The sequence below is a fragment of the Glandiceps talaboti genome, chromosome 5 (genome assembly GCF_964340395.1).
Source record: "Glandiceps talaboti chromosome 5, keGlaTala1.1, whole genome shotgun sequence".
NCBI lineage: Eukaryota > Metazoa > Hemichordata > Enteropneusta > Spengelidae > Glandiceps > Glandiceps talaboti.
In genome coordinates, this window is record NC_135553.1 from 26,992,226 (window position 1) to 27,012,548 (window position 20,323).

Consider the following 20,323-nt stretch of genomic DNA (forward strand, 5'->3'; position numbering starts at 1 on the left):
TCCAAAACCAAAACGAAAGAGTTAGGTTCATCCCTCTAAAATCAAGCTGTCATTTATAGGCAAAAACACCTTCAGTTTTGTTAAAAGTCTGGCTGTAATTTTAAGAGTCTGGCGTTTATACTTTTCTCAAGGAAAGATAAGATGCTAACTCGACGATGGTGTCGTGCACTAAGAAATCTGTGCATGCACTCATACTTTCCATGGCCACTGAAGTGACCCACTGCAAGATTACCACTGTAAGTGACTTGTAACAAATAACAACACGATTGGGAGGACACTTTTCTAAGCAATGCAAAATATGAGAAGAAAAGACGATACTTTCTACTCAACAGAAACTCCAAATTTTAATAATAGAGTATGCATACTTTTCATTGACAAACTTGATTGTTTAGGTTACGTTTTGCTCACTTCTGCATTCACCAGGACTAGCATGCAGGCACCATTCTGAACTCGGAACAGGACACACATACGAGTCATATAACCATCTATCTAAGGGAGCAATAAGTTTTTATGGGGGGGGGGGGGCTAAATTTGGGACTCAAAGAGGGGGGGGGGTCATCATTTTTACAAAGTGAATAAGGGGGGGGGGTTGTCACCTTATTTTCAACAACTGAACGAAATCATGAACCACCCTGCTGTACTTAAATTTCCATACAACAAATGTATGTGCATACAATAAACCATAAACAATGGCTATAAATATACGTTCAAATATAACATAAACTCTTTGTCTCTTGATACATCCCAAGCATATGACATAGAGACATAACATTGCACCTTTTAGGCAACAGTTTTGTTAGAAATGACTTCTCAATATTGCAGGCCATTAGTTGCATTGTGTCATCTTGTGATATAAAAACTTAGCTGTAAGTGTAGCTATACACGTAACACATAAGAAATGAATACCTTGAAATTTACTGGATGGACTGACTCTAAAATCTGTGCCGCCATTGACCTGAACATGTTGAATTGCACACAAACATAGCCAATAGAGACACACTTTTCAAATAATTTATGAATTTGAATGAATTTGTATCTCTAACCCTCCACCAACGGGAAGCGGGGCAGTCCAATGGAAATAAATACTGTACTAAATACAGCAACTGATGACCCAATCAGTTGGGATTAAAAGTTCAACAACCTCATTTTTTTTTTTTTTTTTATCTTTCATGTTCTTTATTGAAAACCCATTGAAATTATACAGTATACAATAATATATGCATGTTGTTTTTGTTTGCTTGAACATATATCACAAGAAACCCAGTGACCACATTACACATAAATAAATAAATAAATAAATAAATAATAAACATACAAATGTATGAGGAAATGAAAATATCTTTTTGCAAAAATATACTTATATATGATACAGTACATTTACTTGTATACATCTATATACAGGTGTTGGGCTAGCATGTGTATACATGTCTTACTATAATATACTATGTTTATACATTTGAGGGAGTATATAGAACCTGTGGGCATTGTTTTGATAGTGTACAGTCCTGCAATATATGGATAAATATGCATGTACATGTTTTTTAATTTCAATTTCATGTTATCATGCAGATGTACTTTTTTTCTTTATTTGTTTTAAATTTTAAATTTTTTTTATATTGTTGTATTTTAATGTTTTACTTTTATTCATTAATAAATGCTTTGTTGTGTTTTTTGTCTCCCTGTGCATTCTTATAAATTTTCATTTTAAAAATATACATACAATTCGATCAATTTAGATGAAAGAAGTTCATACATCTACTTTTTTTTGAAATTAGGATTTTTCATTTAACTGATTTTTAAATTGTTTTAATAAACATTATTAGTTAGCATCAAGTCTTCATTAAGTCATTTTGGTAGTACGTACGCGTGCACACACATACACATGTACACACACACACACACACACACAGATTTTATAATTATTGGTTTTGTATGGAATATTTCTTTTTGGAGGATGTGGCTCTGAAAAGAACCATTTGGTTTGGTTGGCCTTCACAAAATCCAGTTGAGTTGGTCTAAATGGGTTAATTCCAAAGATAGCCCTAGTAGACCATTATAATGATTGATTGTTGTCCTTTGGAAAGGCCTGTTTGATTTGGTTCCAGTGAGGAATGTGAGTCAAACCCAATGGTAATAAGCCCTGACACTTTGGTGAGATGTCTTGAGTAGCACAGATTGTGGTACATGTATTTTTGACGATCCATTGACATGTCAGTTGGTGCAAGGATCTCATACAGGTTGTCTGCAGTCAGTATTGAGGTGTCCATCATTGACCTCAGTAGTTGGATTGCTGTCTCTTTACTGTTTGTTCTTCTCTTTACATACACTGCTCCTACAAGTAGATGTTGATGATGGAAGCAAAAGTGACGATATTTGCTGCCCAGTTGTACCACTCATAAATTTGCTGATCTGAAATAAATATAGAAATAGGCCAATCAGCATTTTTGTATCTGTACTAAAGTTTCTGTAAAATGTCAAGAATAAAATTTGGTTATCACTTTCATGTCATTTGAACTTTGCTGATTTTCATAAATGATGGGTGCAGATCTGTTATCGTAGAATTATAGTGTAACTGATGTGGGTTTATATAGTGGATGACACAGGGCATTTGAGTATAAATAGTAGTAGTATGTAGCCATTTACCTTTCCAATGATTTGCTCCATGTATCTATTTTGACCATGTATGGTGTATCACTGCAGAATATATTCAGAAGACAAAGGAAATAGTTTATTCTAGTCAGTTTCAAATGGCTGATGATATTATTAGCTACATGCTCAGATTTTACCCTGACTGTAATCAGTTGAAGCTAAATCATATCATCAGATTTTACCCTGACTGTTATCAATTGAAGCTAAATCATATCATCAGATTTTACCCAGGACTGTAATCAATTGAAGCTAAATCATATCATCAGTTAAACAACAAAATATGGCAGAAATTGTCTAATAAATATTTGATTACCAGGTATGTACTTATAGGATTTTCAAGAATACCGGTACATTTAAGTTTGATGACTACTTTCATTTTACACTATGTAGAAATTTCTCAGGAGAAATTTAGGCTAAGTGATCACAATCTGGGTATAGATATAGGAAGAAAAAGTAAACCAAGATTCGTGACCTATTCACTCATGCAAGAATAATGGAAGAGATTATGGGTTTGACTTGTTAGTTTCATGTAGGGAGCACAGATCTGAGGGAATTATTTTGTTCCAGAGTTGTAATTTCAATACTTCTACTTTTTCCATTATCTCACATAAAGAAAAAGTCTTTAAAATGATAATGGAATACAATTATCTAGACCTTGCACTATTTTTAAGAAACACTGCTACAATGTTAGCCTCCAGTAGTTCTATGCAACAGATAAATGATGCTTAATGTATACTTGTTTATGCTCTTCAATTGTGAACCTTGTATTTTTTCATGCAGTCTTTTCATGAATTGTACCATACCACACACTCTCTGCTAGTGTGTGTGACGAAACGCACTGTGTCTACTACGTATTTAGATTGTTTTTATTACTGTGTAGTGTTGATAGCATACACGCGTATGCAGTTTCATATAGCACGCCGTGTTTATTGTTATTGAATAGTCTAGACATAGTTAGCTTACTGGAGTAAAGGGTGAAGGAACAAGCAGATGCGATTTCTCTAGTCGGGTTTGACCCTTTTTATTTACCCAGTTCACCTTCCTATGTATTAGTATAGCAATTTCATGTTCGAGTCCTTTAGAGTAGTAAACTTTCTTGACCCCTAAGGCAATGTCTGTAAATTTTATGTAATTTGATTGGCTAAATTTGAACTGCAAAGTGAAATGTCGTCAATTTCAGTAGATAGAGAGTTATTTTTAGCCTAAGGCCATTCATATGTAAATTACAGTTTTCTATATAAGTGGTAAAGTTCAGAGCCTCGACGAATAGATTTTGCCAGTCTGTTTCAGGTGTAACTCGTCGGATATTACTAGTGAAAGTAGACTTTGCATGGTCTGCTGAGAGTGGACTTTGCGTGGTCCACCCCATAGGTAGTTCGTCAGATGGCAGAGATATAGAGAGATAATCCCCCCCCCCCCCCACTTCAACGCGTTTGGCTATTGATGAATGCAGCAATCCTGATCTGTTCAACTTTACTCAAAGAAAATAAAGTCAAGTGTTTCATTTGAGATATTCTTCTCCAGGGTCTTTTCTGGCAATCTTTGCATTGTTAACCCCATACCATAGATTCCCCTCCCCGATTCCTGAATCATCAAACCAGTGAAACATCGGAAGAAGACCACATCGACAACGCTACGTAACGACAAGTGAAGACAACATTCAACTTTATTTGGTTGGTGCTTGCCGAAGTTCGACAATTGATCAATGGAAGTTAGTTCCGGCCACCTGGTGGCAACTACTACTATATTTAAGTCGATTCCCCTCCCTTACCCTTTAACCTAATTATTCTTTTACAGAATTTGACCTTAGTGTCAGATAACCAAAATAAACACAGAACACAATTAAACAACACCCAAAAACAAAAAGATTGTTACATGTGTGTTGATGAGTAATATGTATAGTAACAATTGACTGATTGATTGATTTCAATGAACAATGCCTACGGAAGTACTAAATACCCTCTGTACTGAGTGACATTGACATAACAACTAGTAAATAAAAATACCACCAATGGCGTTGTAGCACAACTGTAGTTTTAAATGTTTATCCATATGCTAGTCCATGCTAACAATATGTGTTCATTTGATATAATAACTATCCAGTTGCCTATCCAACCATGTTGCTATCTTTACGATAAATGCTATCATTTGGCTGTTGCTATGGGCGTGGTCATGTTGTTAGATATATTTGTATACATTTATGTATGTTTTTGTTCACTTGTGTATGAATTCCTGATATTGTCTTTGCAATACACGTGATCATTTGGCTGTTGCTATGGGCATGGTCTTGTTGCTAGGCAAATTTAAATACATTTTTTGAATGTTTATTCAATTGTCTATTAAACCCCATTGTTATCTTTGTGAAATACACCACCGTTTGGCTGTTGCTATGGGCGTGGTCATGGTTACTAGGGTATTTGCATACATTTTTTGAATGTTTATTCATTTGTCTATTAAACCCCATTGTTATCTTTGTGAAATACACCACTGTTTGGCTGTTGCCATGGGCGTGGTCATGGTTACTAGGGTATTTGTATACATTTTTTGAATGTTTATTCATTTGTCTTTCTATTCCTGTTGTTATCTTTGCAAAATACGTGATTATTTGGCTGTTGCTATGGGTGTGGTCTTGTTGCTATGCAAATTTACATACATTTTTTGAATGTTTATTCAATTGTCTATTAAACCCTGTTGTTATCTTTGTGAAATACACCACTGTTTGGCTGTTGCTATGGGCGTGGTCATGGTTGCTAGGGTATTTGTACACATTTTTTGAATGTTTACTCACTTGCCTACCAGATGATGTTATTTGACCAAAATATACTGCCATTTGGTTGTTGCTAAAGGGCGTGGTCATCGTCGCTAGGGCCAATTTTGTCAAAATATTTTGAAGAAAATCTGCAGAATAACAGTTTCAGAAACATCTCGCCAAGTTTCAGACTCATTGACCAAGTACTTTTTGAGATATAAGTTTTTGACCAAAAATGAACATTCTTACACCTAATTTGCATATCACTCATGGAATCATTGTATGCTTAATATATCTTCATCCATACATCCCTAGATGCATCCCCATCAATTTTCAGCCCAATCTGCTCAGTAGTTTTGGAATTATAGATTTTTAACCAAAAAGACACATTTTTAGCCCTAATTTGCATATCACTGATGGAATCATCATGTCATGAACAAATCTTACTTTACACCCCCTACAGAATCTTCCCACCAAATTTCGCACCAATCTGCCCAGTAGTTTCTGAGTTTAAGTTTTTTGACCAAAAATCACATTTTTTGACCCAAATCACACACCTGTGATGCGATCATTTTGATTTGAACAATTTCCCAACTAGACACCCAAGGTAATGGACCCACCAAATATCATGGCAATCGGTTCAGCAGTTTTTGACTTTAAGTTGTTTACACACACACACACACACACACACACACACACACACACACACACACACACACACACACACACGAACACACACACACACAGACAGTCAGACAGACAGACAGATGCCGGGCGATCCCTATAGCACTACTGAACCTCAGTTCAGTTGTGCTAATAAATTAAAATAATACCAGTATATTATAGTTGTGCATTGATTGTACATGAATCAGGGTGAAATATACATAGTATAACTTTCGCAAGCAACTTTACAAATCTGATTATCGTTATCCTATAAAATGACAAAAAATGTATTTATTATCTGTTATCAGTGCATATTTTCATACTATTTAACGCTGAAATATAATTTCAGAATAGGTAAAAATCAAATGAAATAAGCATGTATTTTTAAACTCCACAACATACTTATATTAATTATTGTATGTCTATACCAAAATATTGCAATATGAATGAAAATGGTTGAGTTGATTTCAAATTCCTTAATTGGTTAAATGGGATGTATATGGCAATATTTTATAAATGTACATTAACTTTGAGTGGGAGATAAATTTAAGATGACATATTCAACTATTTAATAAATCTTTAATCTCCCACTCAAATTTTAAAATGTCACATTTTGTCTGAGTTCACAGATTTGCATGTAAATACAGAATTAGAAGAAATTGGTCTATAAATCAGGTTGGGTCAGAAAACTAGCAGACATCTTAATTTGTGTCTGTTTTTAGTAAGCATGTCATATACCAGGTAATATTACATACACTGCCTACTGTCTAATATTATTGTATTTATACACAAACTAATCATATTCAACTACAGTTATAGCATCAAAGTTTCAACCATAGGATGTATAAATGCATGCAATATCAATATTATACAATGCAATAACTTACCTGGCCTGATTGCTTGTTGATGTACGTACAATTGGGTCTGGCTGTTTCCAGCTGATGAGTTCATAGCTTCAGCTACATGATCCATGTAGGGTATAAACTAGTTGTTGAGACATTGAATGAATATTCCAAATGTTCCATTAATATGACAGGAAGCATTGCCACTAATCATGAAATTTACTGCTATTTTAGTGTAGTCCAAAATGGTTCTCAAGTATAACTATGACAGTTGTGCTTTTTACATCTATTTTCCCCCATCACAGTTACTAGTATCAGCATTTCATATTACACTCTTTTTACATCTATTTTCCCCCATCACAGTTACTAGTATCAGCATTTCATATTACACTCTTTTTCCCAAATCACTGGTTTGCAAGGAAGTGCAGAGTTCACTCCGTGAAAGAAAAGATTCACAGCAATACTTTCACCTTCTTTAAATTACTATGAAATTGCATGGTGGTATCAATTTTCTATCCATTCTTGTTCTGACTTCGGAGTCTGTGTTGATGATACATTTTCATTAAGTCTAAAATTTATAAGACTGTTCCTCTTACGGGCAACAAGTAATGGTTGTATATCTGATTTTCTTCGCAAGTAATTTTGAAACTCAATTATACGAAATTACGAAACACATGTACGACTTCACTTCACTTCATTTCCGGGTTTGCATCGCGCGTGCGCATTACATTTGTCACGCGTCTGAACTGTCTGCTGCTGAAAAGGCGCCACCCACGACGCAATGATAAATACACACAGTTAGCATGCCGGTTCAGAGGTCATCCCAATTCCGACGGTTTATTTCAACACTTGTGGTATTCGCCTTGACACCAGTCTTCCACGAAATATTTATACAATGGCAACTCCAGTTCCATTTTTTGAGAGAGCTCGAGATCGAGGATATCAGGGGCTTGATAAAGGTAAAATATTGTACGTTTTGTGTTTAGGCGATTGTCACATTTGGATAGTTTGCGTATGATGATATATCTCAGACACAGGCATTTGTTTCCTGAGTTATGGCTCAGAATATTTCTATCAGAATACAATAAAATGACGATAATATCGTTAATATTGACGTATTAAACCAACACTATATGAAAGGGGTAAAATTACACATGTTTCTGTGATCGCGCAGTTTCACTAAATGCGAAGGAAGACACGTGTCTTCCTTCGCATTAAATTTTTATATCTGATTATGTTGTACATGAAATTGGTATTTCTTTACAGAATGTGAGGGAGTCTGGAGAGGGCCATTTTGTTTCATTCAGGGAGCTGATTCACAATATGGTATGATAGCAGAACTGTTGCCAAGGGAAGGTTATACAGGATGGGGGCGAGAAATAGAATTAACCCAGAAAGCCATTGCTGCAGCACACAGGATGTCACCTAAACCAAAGTTTTTTATTGTCTGTGGTGATCTTGTTCATGCATTTCAAGGTATGGTCATTTCAACATGAAAGATGTACTTTTGGTATGACAAGAAGGTTATATTCTAAAGAAGTTTACTGACACTGACACCATTTACAATAGATAACTCTGTATGTGTACTGGACATACAAATAACTTACATATGTTACATTTGTATAAGTATAGGTATTTTACATTTGTATTTATAAGTATAGGTATTTTACATTTGTATAAGTATAGGTATTTCTTATGTTATGATAAGAAATCTAAATGACAGTCATAAAATAACATTACACTTAAAGTGGTCATGTGGATGAGAGTTGGGGATTTATTTTGGATTTTTAATTTATAAAACAACTTTACTATGTTTTTCTACATAAAAAAAAGTGAAATAACATATACCAAGTCCTGGTTTGTAAGCTAATAAATTGTAAAACATTAAAAAATGTGTAAAATATTTGTTATTGTTTGTACAATAGCAAAGTTTTTACACTTTTTATATCTTTTTTTTTTGCAATTTATTGACATACAAACAAGGACTTGGTATATGTTATTCAAGTAGAAAAAAAAAGTAGAGTTGGTTTATAAATGAAAAATCAAAAAATAAATAGTCAGTTCTCATCCACATGACCACTTTAAAAGTCCATTTCCAATTGTGATGACTTAATGTTCAGTATAGCAGTAAACAGTCAATCAATACAGGTATACTAAAGACAGAAGTCTGGTCTATAACACTAATGATAGCAGTAAACAGTTAATCAATACAGGTATACTAAAGACAGAAGTCTGGTCTATAACACTAATGATAGCAGTAAACAGTTATCAATACAGGTATACTAAAGACAGAAGTCTGGTCTATAACACTAATGATAGCAGTAAACAGTTAATTAATACACGTATACTAAAGACAGAAGTCTGGCCTATAACACTAATGATAGCAGTAAACAGTTAATTAATACACGTATACTAAAGACAGAAGTCTGGCCTATAACACTAATGATAGCAGTAAACAGTTAATTAATACAGGTATACTAAAGACAGAAGTCTGGCCTATAACACTAATGATAGCAGTAAACAGTTATCAATGCAAGTATACTAAAGATAGAAGTCTGGTCTATAACACTAATGATAGCAGTAAACAGTTATCAATACAGGTATACTAAAGACAGAAGTCTGGTCTATAACACTAATGATAGCAGTAAACAGTTATCAATACAGGTATACTAAAGACAGAAGTCTGGTCTATAACACTAATGATAGCAGTAAACAGTTATCAATACAGGTATACTAAAGACAGAAGTCTGGTCTATAACACTAATGATAGCAGTAAACAGTCAATCAATACAGGTATACTAAAGACAGAAGTCTGGTCTATAACACTAATGATAGAAGTAAACAGTTATCAATACAGGTATACTAAAGACAGAAGTCTGGTCTATAACACTAATGATAGCAGTAAACAGTTAATCAATACAGGTATACTAAAGACAGAAGTCTGGTCTATAACACTAATGATAGCAGTAAACAGTCAATCAATACACGTATACTAAAGACAGAAGTCTGGTCTATAACACTAATGATAGCAGTAAACAGTTAATCAATACAGGTATACTAAAGACAGAAGTCTGGTCTATAACACTAATGATAGCAGTAAACAGTCAATCAATACACGTATACTAAAGACAGATGACTGGTCTATAACACTAATGATAGAAGTAAACAGTTATCAATACAGGTATACTAAAGACAGAAATCTGGTCTATAACACTAATGATAGCAGTAAACAGTTAATCAATACAGGTATACTAAAGACAGAAGTCTGGCCTATAACACTAATGATAGCAGTAAACAGTTATCAATACAGGTATACTAAAGACAGGAGACTGGCCTATAACACTAATGATAGCAGTAAACAGTTATCAATACAGGTATACTAAAGACAGGAGAAGTCTGGTCTTTAACACTAATGATAGCAGTAAACAGTTATCAATAGAGGTATACTAAAAACAGAAGTCTGACTAATTTCTTCCTGTAATCACAAATTTGTATGATTTAATTATTTAGGTGAAGAAAATAGGGAAGAACAAGAAGCAGATATGAAGAGGGAATTCATGGCACTGGATTCAACAATTCCTCTTGTTTGTGTCTGTGGGAACCATGATATAGGAAATACTCCTACTAAACAGACGATTGCCAATTATGTAGATAAGTTTGGTGATGATTATTTCAGTTTTTGGGCAGGTGGTGTCAAGTTTCTGGTTTTAAATTCACAATTTTATGAAGACCCAAGTCAAGTTATGGATTTGAAAGAAAATCATGATGCTTGGATTGATGACCAGTTAGCAGGTACGAGTCAAATGTCAGCTACTATTTAAAATTTAAAACTTTATCTTCAGACTTAATATATACTTTTTGTAGGTAGATAAACTAACTCTATACCGGTATGTTTGTTGGCAGTAATACCGGTATGTTTGTTGGTGGTAATATCGGTGTGTTTGTTGGTGGTAATACTGGTATCTTTGTTGGTGGTAATACTGATATGTTTGTTGGCAGTAATACCGGTATGTTTGTTGGTGGTAATATCGGTGTGTTTGTTGGTGGTAATACTGGTATCTTTGTTGGTGGTAATACCGGTATGTTTGTTGGTGGTAATACCGGTATGTTTGTTGGTGGTAATACTGGTATGTTTGTTGGTGGTAATACTGGTATGTTTGTTGGTGGTAATACTGGTATGTTTGTTGGTAGTAATACTGGTATGTTTGTTGGTGGTAATATCGGTGTGTTTGTTGGTAGTAATACTGGTATGTTTGTTGGTGGTAATACCGGTATGTTTTTTGGTGGTAATACCGGTATGTTTGTTGGTGGTAATACTGGTATGTTTGTTGGTGGTAATACTGGTATGTTTGTTGGTGGTAATACTGGTATGTTTGTTGGTGGTAATACTGGTATGTTTGTTGGTGGTAATACCGGTATGTTTGTTGGTGGTAATACTGGTATGTTTGTTGGCAGTAATACTGGTATGTTTGTTGGTACTAATACTGGTATGTTTGTTGGTGGTAATACCGGTATGTTTGTTGGTGGTAATACCTGTATGGTGGTAATACCTGTTTGTTGGTGGTAATACCTGTATGTTTGTTGATGGTAATACCGGTATGTTTGTTAGTGGTAATACCGTTATATTTGTTGGTGGTAATACTGGTGTGTTTGTTGGTGGTAATACTGGTATGTTTGTTAGTGGTAATACCTGTATGTTTGTTGGTAGTAATACTGGTATGTTTGTTGGTGGTAATACTGGTGTGTTTGTTGGTGGTAATACTGGTATGTTTGTTGGTGGTAATACTGGTATGTTTGTTGGTAGTAATACTGGTATGTTTGTTGGCAGTAATACTGGTATGTTTGTTGGCAGTAATACTGGTATGTTTGTTGGCAGTAATACTGGTATGTTTGTTGGTGGTAATACCGGTATGTTTGTTGGCAGTAATACTGGTATGTTTGTTGGTGGTAATACCGGTATGTTTGTTGGCAGTAATACTGGTATGTTTGTTGGTGGTAATATCGGTGTGTTTGTTGGTGGTAATACCTGTATGTTTGTTGGTAGTAATACCGGTATGTTTGTTGGTGGTAATACTGATATGTTTGTTGGTGGTAATACCTGTTTGTTGGTGGTAATACCTGCATGTTTGTTGGTAGTAATACTGGTATGTTTGTTGGTAGTGATACTGGTATGTTTGTTGGTGGTAATACCGGTATGTTTGTTGGTGGTAATACTGGTATGTTTGTTAGTGGTAATACCTGGATGTTTGTTGGTAGTAATACTGGTATGTTTGTTGGTGGTAATACTGGTATGTTTGTTGGTGGTAATACCGGTATGTTTGTTAGTGGTAATACTGATATGTTTGTTGGTGGTAATACCTGTATGGTGGTAATACCTGTTTGTTGGTGGTAATACCTGTATGTTTGTTGGTAGTAATACTGGTATGTTTGTTAGTCCCCGCCGGACGAAGTCTGGGACGGGGACTTATGGATTGGGTTCCGTCTGTCTGTCCGTGCGTCCGTGTGTCTGTGTATCCGTCTGTCCGTCCGTCCGTCCGTCCGTCCGCAGCCGTTTCTTTGAGATGCCTGGACCGATTTTTTTCAAACTTAGTACAGGGGCAACATACAATAGCATACATATGCATGTCAATTTGTTTCATGATACGATCCAATATGGCCGCCTGGCAGCCATTTTGTTTGCAAATGTTCCCTGTCTAAAGCCATAACTCAGACATGCTTGAACAGATCTCATTCAAAGTTGGTATTAGGACAGTGTTTTATGACATACATGTGTGTTTTCATTGTTGTCATGATACGATCCAATATGGCCGCCTAGCAGCCATTTTGTTTGTGAATTTTCCATGTCCAAAGCCATAACTCAGACATGCTTGAATAGATATCATTCAAAGTTGGTATTAGGACAGTGTTTTATGACATACATGTGCATATTCATTGTTGTTGTGATACAATCAAATATGGCCGCCTGGCAGCCATTTTGTTTGCGATTTTTCTATGTCCAAAGCCATAACTCAGACATGCTTGAACAGATCTCATTCAAAGTTGGTATTAGGACAGTGTTCTATGACATACATGTGCATATCCATTTGTTGTCATGATACAATCCAATATGGCCGCCTAGCAGCCATTTTGTTTGCGAATTTTCCATGTCCAAAGCCATAACTCAGACATGCTTGAACAGATCTCATTCAAAGTTGGTATTAGGACAGTGTTCTATGACATACATGTGCATAACCATTTTCATCGTGATACGATCCAATATGCCTGCCTGGCAGCCATTTTGTTTGCGAATTTTCCATGTCCAAAGCCATAACTCAGACATGCTTGAACAGATCTCATTCAAAGTTGGTATTAGGACAGTGTTCTATGACATACATGTGCATATCCATTTTCTTCATGATACAATCCCCCATACCCAACCCATCCTTTATTGTTGTAGGCATGTTCCATGTCCAACAAGCAGACACAACATATCTAAGTCTGTTTGATTTAGGTTTACAAGTGTTGTTGCGTGATCAGAGTAGTGATAATTCCTTAAAACCCAATCATAGCGGGGACTATGTCATTCTCAATGACTTGTTGGTAGTAATACTGGTATGTTTGTTGGTAGTAATACTGGTATGTTTGTTGGTAGTAAATCTGGTATGTTTGTTAGTAGTAATACTGGTATGTTTGTTGGCGGTAAACTGGTATGTTTGTTGTTGGTAATACCGGTATATTTGTTGGTGGTAATACCGGTATGTTTGTTGGTGGTAATACTGGTATGTTTGTTGGCAGTAATACCGGTATGTTTGTTTGATTTAGGTTTACAAGTGTTGTTGCGTGATCAGAGTAGTGATAATTCCTTAAAACCCAATCATAGCGGGGACTATGTCATTCTCAATGACTTGTTGGTAGTAATACTGGTATGTTTGTTGGTAGTAATACTGGTATGTTTGTTGGTAGTAAATCTGGTATGTTTGTTAGTAGTAATACTGGTATGTTTGTTGGCGGTAAACTGGTATGTTTGTTGTTGGTAATACCGGTATATTTGTTGGTGGTAATACCGGTATGTTTGTTGGTGGTAATACTGGTATGTTTGTTGGCAGTAATACCGGTATGTTTGTTGGTGGTAATACCGGTATGTTTGTTGGTGGTAATACCGGTATGTTTGTTGGTGGTAATACTGGTATGTTTGTTGGTGGTAATACTGGTATGTTTGTTGGTGGTAATACCGGTATGTTTGTTGGTGGTAATATCGGTATGTTTCTTGGTGGTAATACTGGTATGTTTGTTGGTGGTAATACCGTTATGTTTGTTGGTGGTAATACCAGTACGTTTGTTGATGGTAATACTGATATGTTTGCTTTAGACCTGATGTAGAATTAATGTTTTTAACCACTGTGTCAGTCAGAGATGTATGACGACTTATGATGGTCGTTTGTTGTAGTATTTTGAATAGTGGTTTAATGTATCTCTGAATTTTAAATATACAGTCTTGCAAATTGTCATCTAAAGTTAAGTCCACCTGGCAAGATTGATTTTATAGATTTGCCTTGTAATGTGTTTTTATGTGCATTTTGTTAGTTTTGTTTGTTTGTATTCTTGTCTTTTTCATTTTTAGCACAACAGAACTGATAAGGTTCAGTAGTGCTATAGGCATGGCAAAGTGGTGTGTGTGTGTGTGTGTGTGTGTGTGTGTGTGTGTGTGTGTGTGTGTGTGTGTGTGTGTGTGTGTGTGTGTGTGTGTGTGTGTGTGTGTGTGTAAACAACTTAAAGTAAAAAACCACTGGACTGATGATTGCCATGATATTTGGTGGGTATAATGATCTTATTACCAATATGGGATTTGGGTAAAAATAAATGTGATTTTTGGTCAAAAAACGTACACCCCAAAACTACTCAGCAGATCAATCTGAAAATTGGTCAGAATGTTCTTAGAAGGTGTTTAGATTAAGAATTGTTCATGACATGATGATCCCATCAGTGATATGCAAATTAGGGATAAAATGTGTCTTTTTAGTCAGAAATCTTAAATTCCAAAACTGGGCAGATTGGTTTGGATTTAATGGGGATGCATTTAGGGGTGCATAGATGTATATAAAAATGTGTGCAAATATACCTAGCAACAAGACCATGCCCTTAGCAACAGCCATGTGATATATCGCAATGATAACATAAGGGATTCATAGACAAGTGCATGAACACTCAGTCAATGTATGCAACCATGTCTATGAACATGACCTTATCCATAGCAACAGCCAAATGATTGCATATATTGCAAAGATAACAACAGGGCTGGATAGGCAACTGGGGACAGTCATTCAGCAAGTGAACACCTATACTTAGCATGGATCAGCATGTGGATAAACATTTTTAAACACTGTACAGTTGTGCTACAACGCCATTTGCACTATTTTTCATTTAAATTCCAGCTGCCCAGACATCAGGATGTAAGCACTTAGTTATATTTCAACATATTCCTTGGTTTTTGAAGGATGCCGATGAAGAAAAAGAGTATTTTAATATTGACAAAGAGTTGAGGCTTAAGATGCTGGATAAGTTCCAGAAAGCAGGTACGTTCTACATATTACATATTATGTAGGTACGTTGTACATATTACATATTATAAAGGTATGTTGTACATATTACACATGTATAGGTATGTTGTACATATTACACATTATGTAGGTATGTTGTACATATTACACATTATGTAGGTATGTTGTACATATGACACATTATGTAGGTATGTTGTACATATTACACATTATGTAGGTATGTTGTACATATTACACATTATGTAGGTATGTTGTACATGTTACACATTATGTAGGTATGTTGTACATATTACACATTATGTAGGTATGTTGTACATATTACACATTATGTAGGTATGTTGTACATATTACATATTATTATGTAGGTATGTTGTACATATTACACATTATGTAGGTATGTTGTACATATTACATATTATGTAGGTATGTTGTACATATGACACATTATGTAGGTATGTTGTACATATTACACATTATGTAGGTATGTTGTACATATTACACATTATGTAGGTATGTTGTACATATGACACATTATGTAGGTATGTTGTACATATTACACATTATGTAGGTATGTTGTACATATTACACATTATGTAGGTATGTTGTACATATTACACATTATGTAGGTATGTTGTACATATGACACATTATGTAGGTATGTTGTACATATGACACATTATGTAGGTATGTTGTACATATTACACATTATGTAGGTATGTTGTACATATTACATATTATAAAAGTATGTTGTACATATTACACATGTATAGGTATGCTGTGCATATTACATATTATGTAGGTATGTTGTACATATTACATATTATGTAGGTATGTTGTACATATGACACATTATGTAGGTATGTTGTACATATGACACATTATGTAGGTATGTTGTACATATGACACATTATGTAGGTATGTTGTACATATTACACATTATGTAGGTATGTTGTACATATGACACATTATGTAGGTATGTTGTACATATGACACATTATGTAGGTATGTTGTACATATTACATGTTATAAAGGTATGTTGTACATATTACACATTATGTAGGTATGTTGTACATGTTGTTACACATTATGTAGGTATGTTGTACATATGACACATTATGTAGGTATGTTGTACATATTACACATTATGTAGGTATGTTGTACATATGACACATTATGTAGGTATGTTGTACATATTACACATTATGTAGGTATGTTGTACATATTACACATTATGTAGGTATGTTGTACATATGACACATTATGTAGGTATGTTGTACATATTACACATTATGTAGGTATGTTGTACATATTACATATTATAAAAGTATGTTGTACATATTACACATGTATAGGTATGCTGTGCATATTACATATTATGTAGGTATGTTGTACATATTACATATTATGTAGGTATGTTGTACATATGACACATTATGTAGGTATGTTGTACATATGACACATTATGTAGGTATGTTGTACATATGACACATTATGTAGGTATGTTGTACATATTACACATTATGTAGGTATGTTGTACATATTACATATTATAAAAGTATGTTGTACATATTACACATGTATAGGTATGCTGTGCATATTACATATTATGTAGGTATGTTGTACATATTACATATTATGTAGGTATGTTGTACATATGACACATTATGTAGGTATGTTGTACATATGACACATTATGTAGGTATGTTGTACATATGACACATTATGTAGGTATGTTGTACATATGACACATTATGTAGGTATGTTGTACATATGACACATTATGTAGGTATGTTGTACATATTACACATTATGTAGGTATGTTGTATATGTTACATATTATGTAGGTATGTTGTACATGTTACACGTTATTTAATTATGTTGTACATGTTGTTACACATTATGTATGTATGTTGTGCATATTACACATTATGTAGGTATGTTGTACATGTTACACATTATGTAGGTATGTTGTACATATTACACATTATGTAGGTATGTTGTACATATTACACATTATGTAGGTATGTTGTATATGTTACATATTATGTAGGTATGTTGTACATGTTACACGTTATTTAATTATGTTGTACAACTTACACATTATGTAGGTATGTTATACAAGTTACATTTTGTAGATATGTTGTACATGTTACATTTTGTAGGTATGTTGTACATGTTACATATTATGTAGGTATGTTGTATAGCTATGTAGGTATGTTGTACAGGTTATATATTATGTAGGTATGTTGTACATATTACACATTATGTAGGTATGTTGTACATGTTACACATTATTTAATTATGTTCTACAACTTACACATTATGTAGGTACAATGTATGTTGTACAACCTACATTTTGTAGGTATGTTGTACATGTTACATATTATGTAGGTATGTTGTACATGTTACACATTATGTAGTTATGTTGTACATGTTATATATTATGTAAGTATGTTGTATAGCTATGTAGGTATGTTGTACGGGTTATATATTATGCAGGTTGATGTTTCATTTCATAACTCTAACATCTCTTATCTAGAGAATGTAGAATAATTGTTGCATTTTGTGTTGATCATTGTTTATCACTGTTTTTAGCACAACTCAACTGATAAGGTTCAGTAGTGCTATAGACATGGCAAAGTGTCTCTGTCTGTCAGTGTGTGTGTGTGTATGTGTGTGTGTGTGTGTGTGTGTGTGTGTGTGTGTGATTTAAACTCAAAAACCGCTGGACTGATTGCCATGATATTTGGTGGGTATATTACCTTGGGTGACTAGTTGGAAAATTGTTCAAACCAAAATGATCTTATCACTAATATGTGATTTGAGTAAAAAAATGTAATTTTTGGTCAAAAAACTCAAAAATACTGCGCAGATTGATGTGAAATTTGATGGGAACATTCTTAGTGGTGTTTAAATTAATAAGAATCATTCATAACATGTTGATTAATCAGTGATATGAAAATTAGGTGTAAAAATGTGTCTTTTTGGTCAAAAATATATAATTCCAAAACTACTGAGCAGATTGGGCAGGAATTTAATGGTGATGTGTAGATGAAGCTGTATTCACAACGTGATGATCCCATCATCAGTATGCAAATTAGGTCGACAAATCTCAATGGCAATGGCTTAATGATGGTTTGTATTGCACGAAAACTGGAAAGGGTAGTCAAATTAATAAAAATTCAAAAAATGTCTGCAAATATGTCTTGCAGCAAGATCACACATTGATACCAACAATCAACTACAGTTGTGCTACAGCACCATTAATTTGTATTAAAGGGGAATGTCACTCCAGGAAGTAAAGAAATTAGGTCATTTCATCATTTTATATCACATCAATTTTGCTAGATTGCTAAGAAATACCCAGAAACTTGTTATTTCAATCAAGTGATCATCCATGAATGCATTGATGAGTCTCAAGGCTAGTGTAAACCTTTCAAAACACATTGATTTTGATACAGCTATAGGTCAAATTGTCTTTTCTCTTTGCATGGCAGCTTCTTGAAATACCATGATTGATGACATTAGTGACAAACTTCACTCTTTAATAAACATTTAGTTATCTTTGTAGACGTACAAAAAATTGATTTTCTTGTTTAATATGGTTACAACCATTATATATTCACATACTAGTATGTGCTGTATTGTGATTTTTCCATAGGTGTCAAAACAATATTTTGTGGTCATTATCATCGAAATGGTGGTGGTTTCTATGGCAACATGGAAGAAGTGGTTACCTCAGCTATAGGTTGTCCCCTGGGAGAAGCAGATTCTGGACTACGAGTTGTGAGAGTACTTGACAATGAAATCAAACACCAATATTATGAAATGGACAACATACCAGAAACAATTGATTTATAAAATGGACAACATACCAGAGATAATTGATTTATGAAATGGACAACATACCAAAGACAATTGATTTAGGGCAGTTATCATTCCTTTTATAATCAGTAGAATTTTACATAGAAAAGTTGTAAATGGATCAAAAGCATGTGTACCATAGCAGACTTATGGTACCTTACCATACCATGTGTTAAACCTACCATACCATGTGTATCCTACCATATCATGTGTTAAACCTACCATACCATGGGTATCTTACCATATCATGTGTTAAACCTACCGTACAACGGGTATCCAACTAACAGACCATGGTACCCTAACAGACCATGTGTTAAACCTAGCAGTCAATGGGTACCCTAACTGACCATGTGTTAGACCTAGCAGACCATGCGTTAAACCTAGCAGACCATGGGTACTCTAACAGACCATGCGTTAAACCTAGCAGACCATGGGTACCCTAGAAGACCATGGGTACCTTACCATACCATATGTTAAACCTAGCAGACCATGGGTACTCTAACAGACCATGTGTTAAACCTAGAAGACCATGGGTACCTTACCATACCATGTGTTGAACTTAGCAGACATGTGTTAAACCTAGTAGACCATGGTACTTTAACAGACCATGTGCCAAACCTAGCAGAGCATGGGTGCTCTTACAGACCATTGGTACACTAACAGACCATGGGTACCTTACCATATCATGGGTACTTTACCATACCATGGGTACCTTACTATACCGTAGATACCATGCATACCTTACCATACCATGATTACACTAACAGACCATGGGTACCTTACCATGCCATGGGTACACTAACAGACCATGGGTACCTTACCCTACCATGGGTATCTTACAATATGTACACTGACAGACAGAGGGTACCTTACCATACCATAGGTACACCAGCAGACCATGGGTACCTTAGGATATCATGGCTACACTAACTGACCATGGGTACACTAACATACCATGGGTACCTTACCATATAATAGTTACCCTAGCATACCCTAGTAGACCAAAGTTGAGATTAATA

General features: G+C 34.7%; 1 protein-coding gene across 1 annotated transcript; it reads left to right on the forward strand.

Moving 5' to 3' along the window:
• Positions 1-7,743: 7,743 nt before the first annotated feature.
• LOC144435916 (serine/threonine-protein phosphatase CPPED1-like) lies at positions 7,744-19,522 on the forward strand. The gene is made up of 5 exons (XM_078124559.1): positions 7,744-7,862; positions 8,170-8,379; positions 10,414-10,695; positions 15,315-15,455; positions 19,102-19,522. Exons 1-5 carry the CDS (start codon positions 7,799-7,801, stop codon positions 19,299-19,301), a joined length of 897 nt encoding a protein of 298 aa, XP_077980685.1. The 5' UTR covers positions 7,744-7,798; the 3' UTR covers positions 19,302-19,522.
• Positions 19,523-20,323: the final 801 nt, after the last annotated feature.

What these genes read in the sequence shown, in the direction of transcription:
- LOC144435916 (XM_078124559.1), top strand. Translation starts at nt 7,799, where the DNA reads ATGGCAACTCCAGTTCCATTTTTTGAGAGAGCTCGAGATCGAGGATAT. An exon ending in ATATCAGGGGCTTGATAAAG is followed by an intron (nt 7,863 to 8,169) that starts GTAAAATATTGT and finishes ATTTCTTTACAG; the next exon opens with AATGTGAGGGAGTCTGGAGA. An exon ending in GATTGATGACCAGTTAGCAG is followed by an intron (nt 10,696 to 15,314) that starts GTACGAGTCAAA and finishes TTTAAATTCCAG; the next exon opens with CTGCCCAGACATCAGGATGT.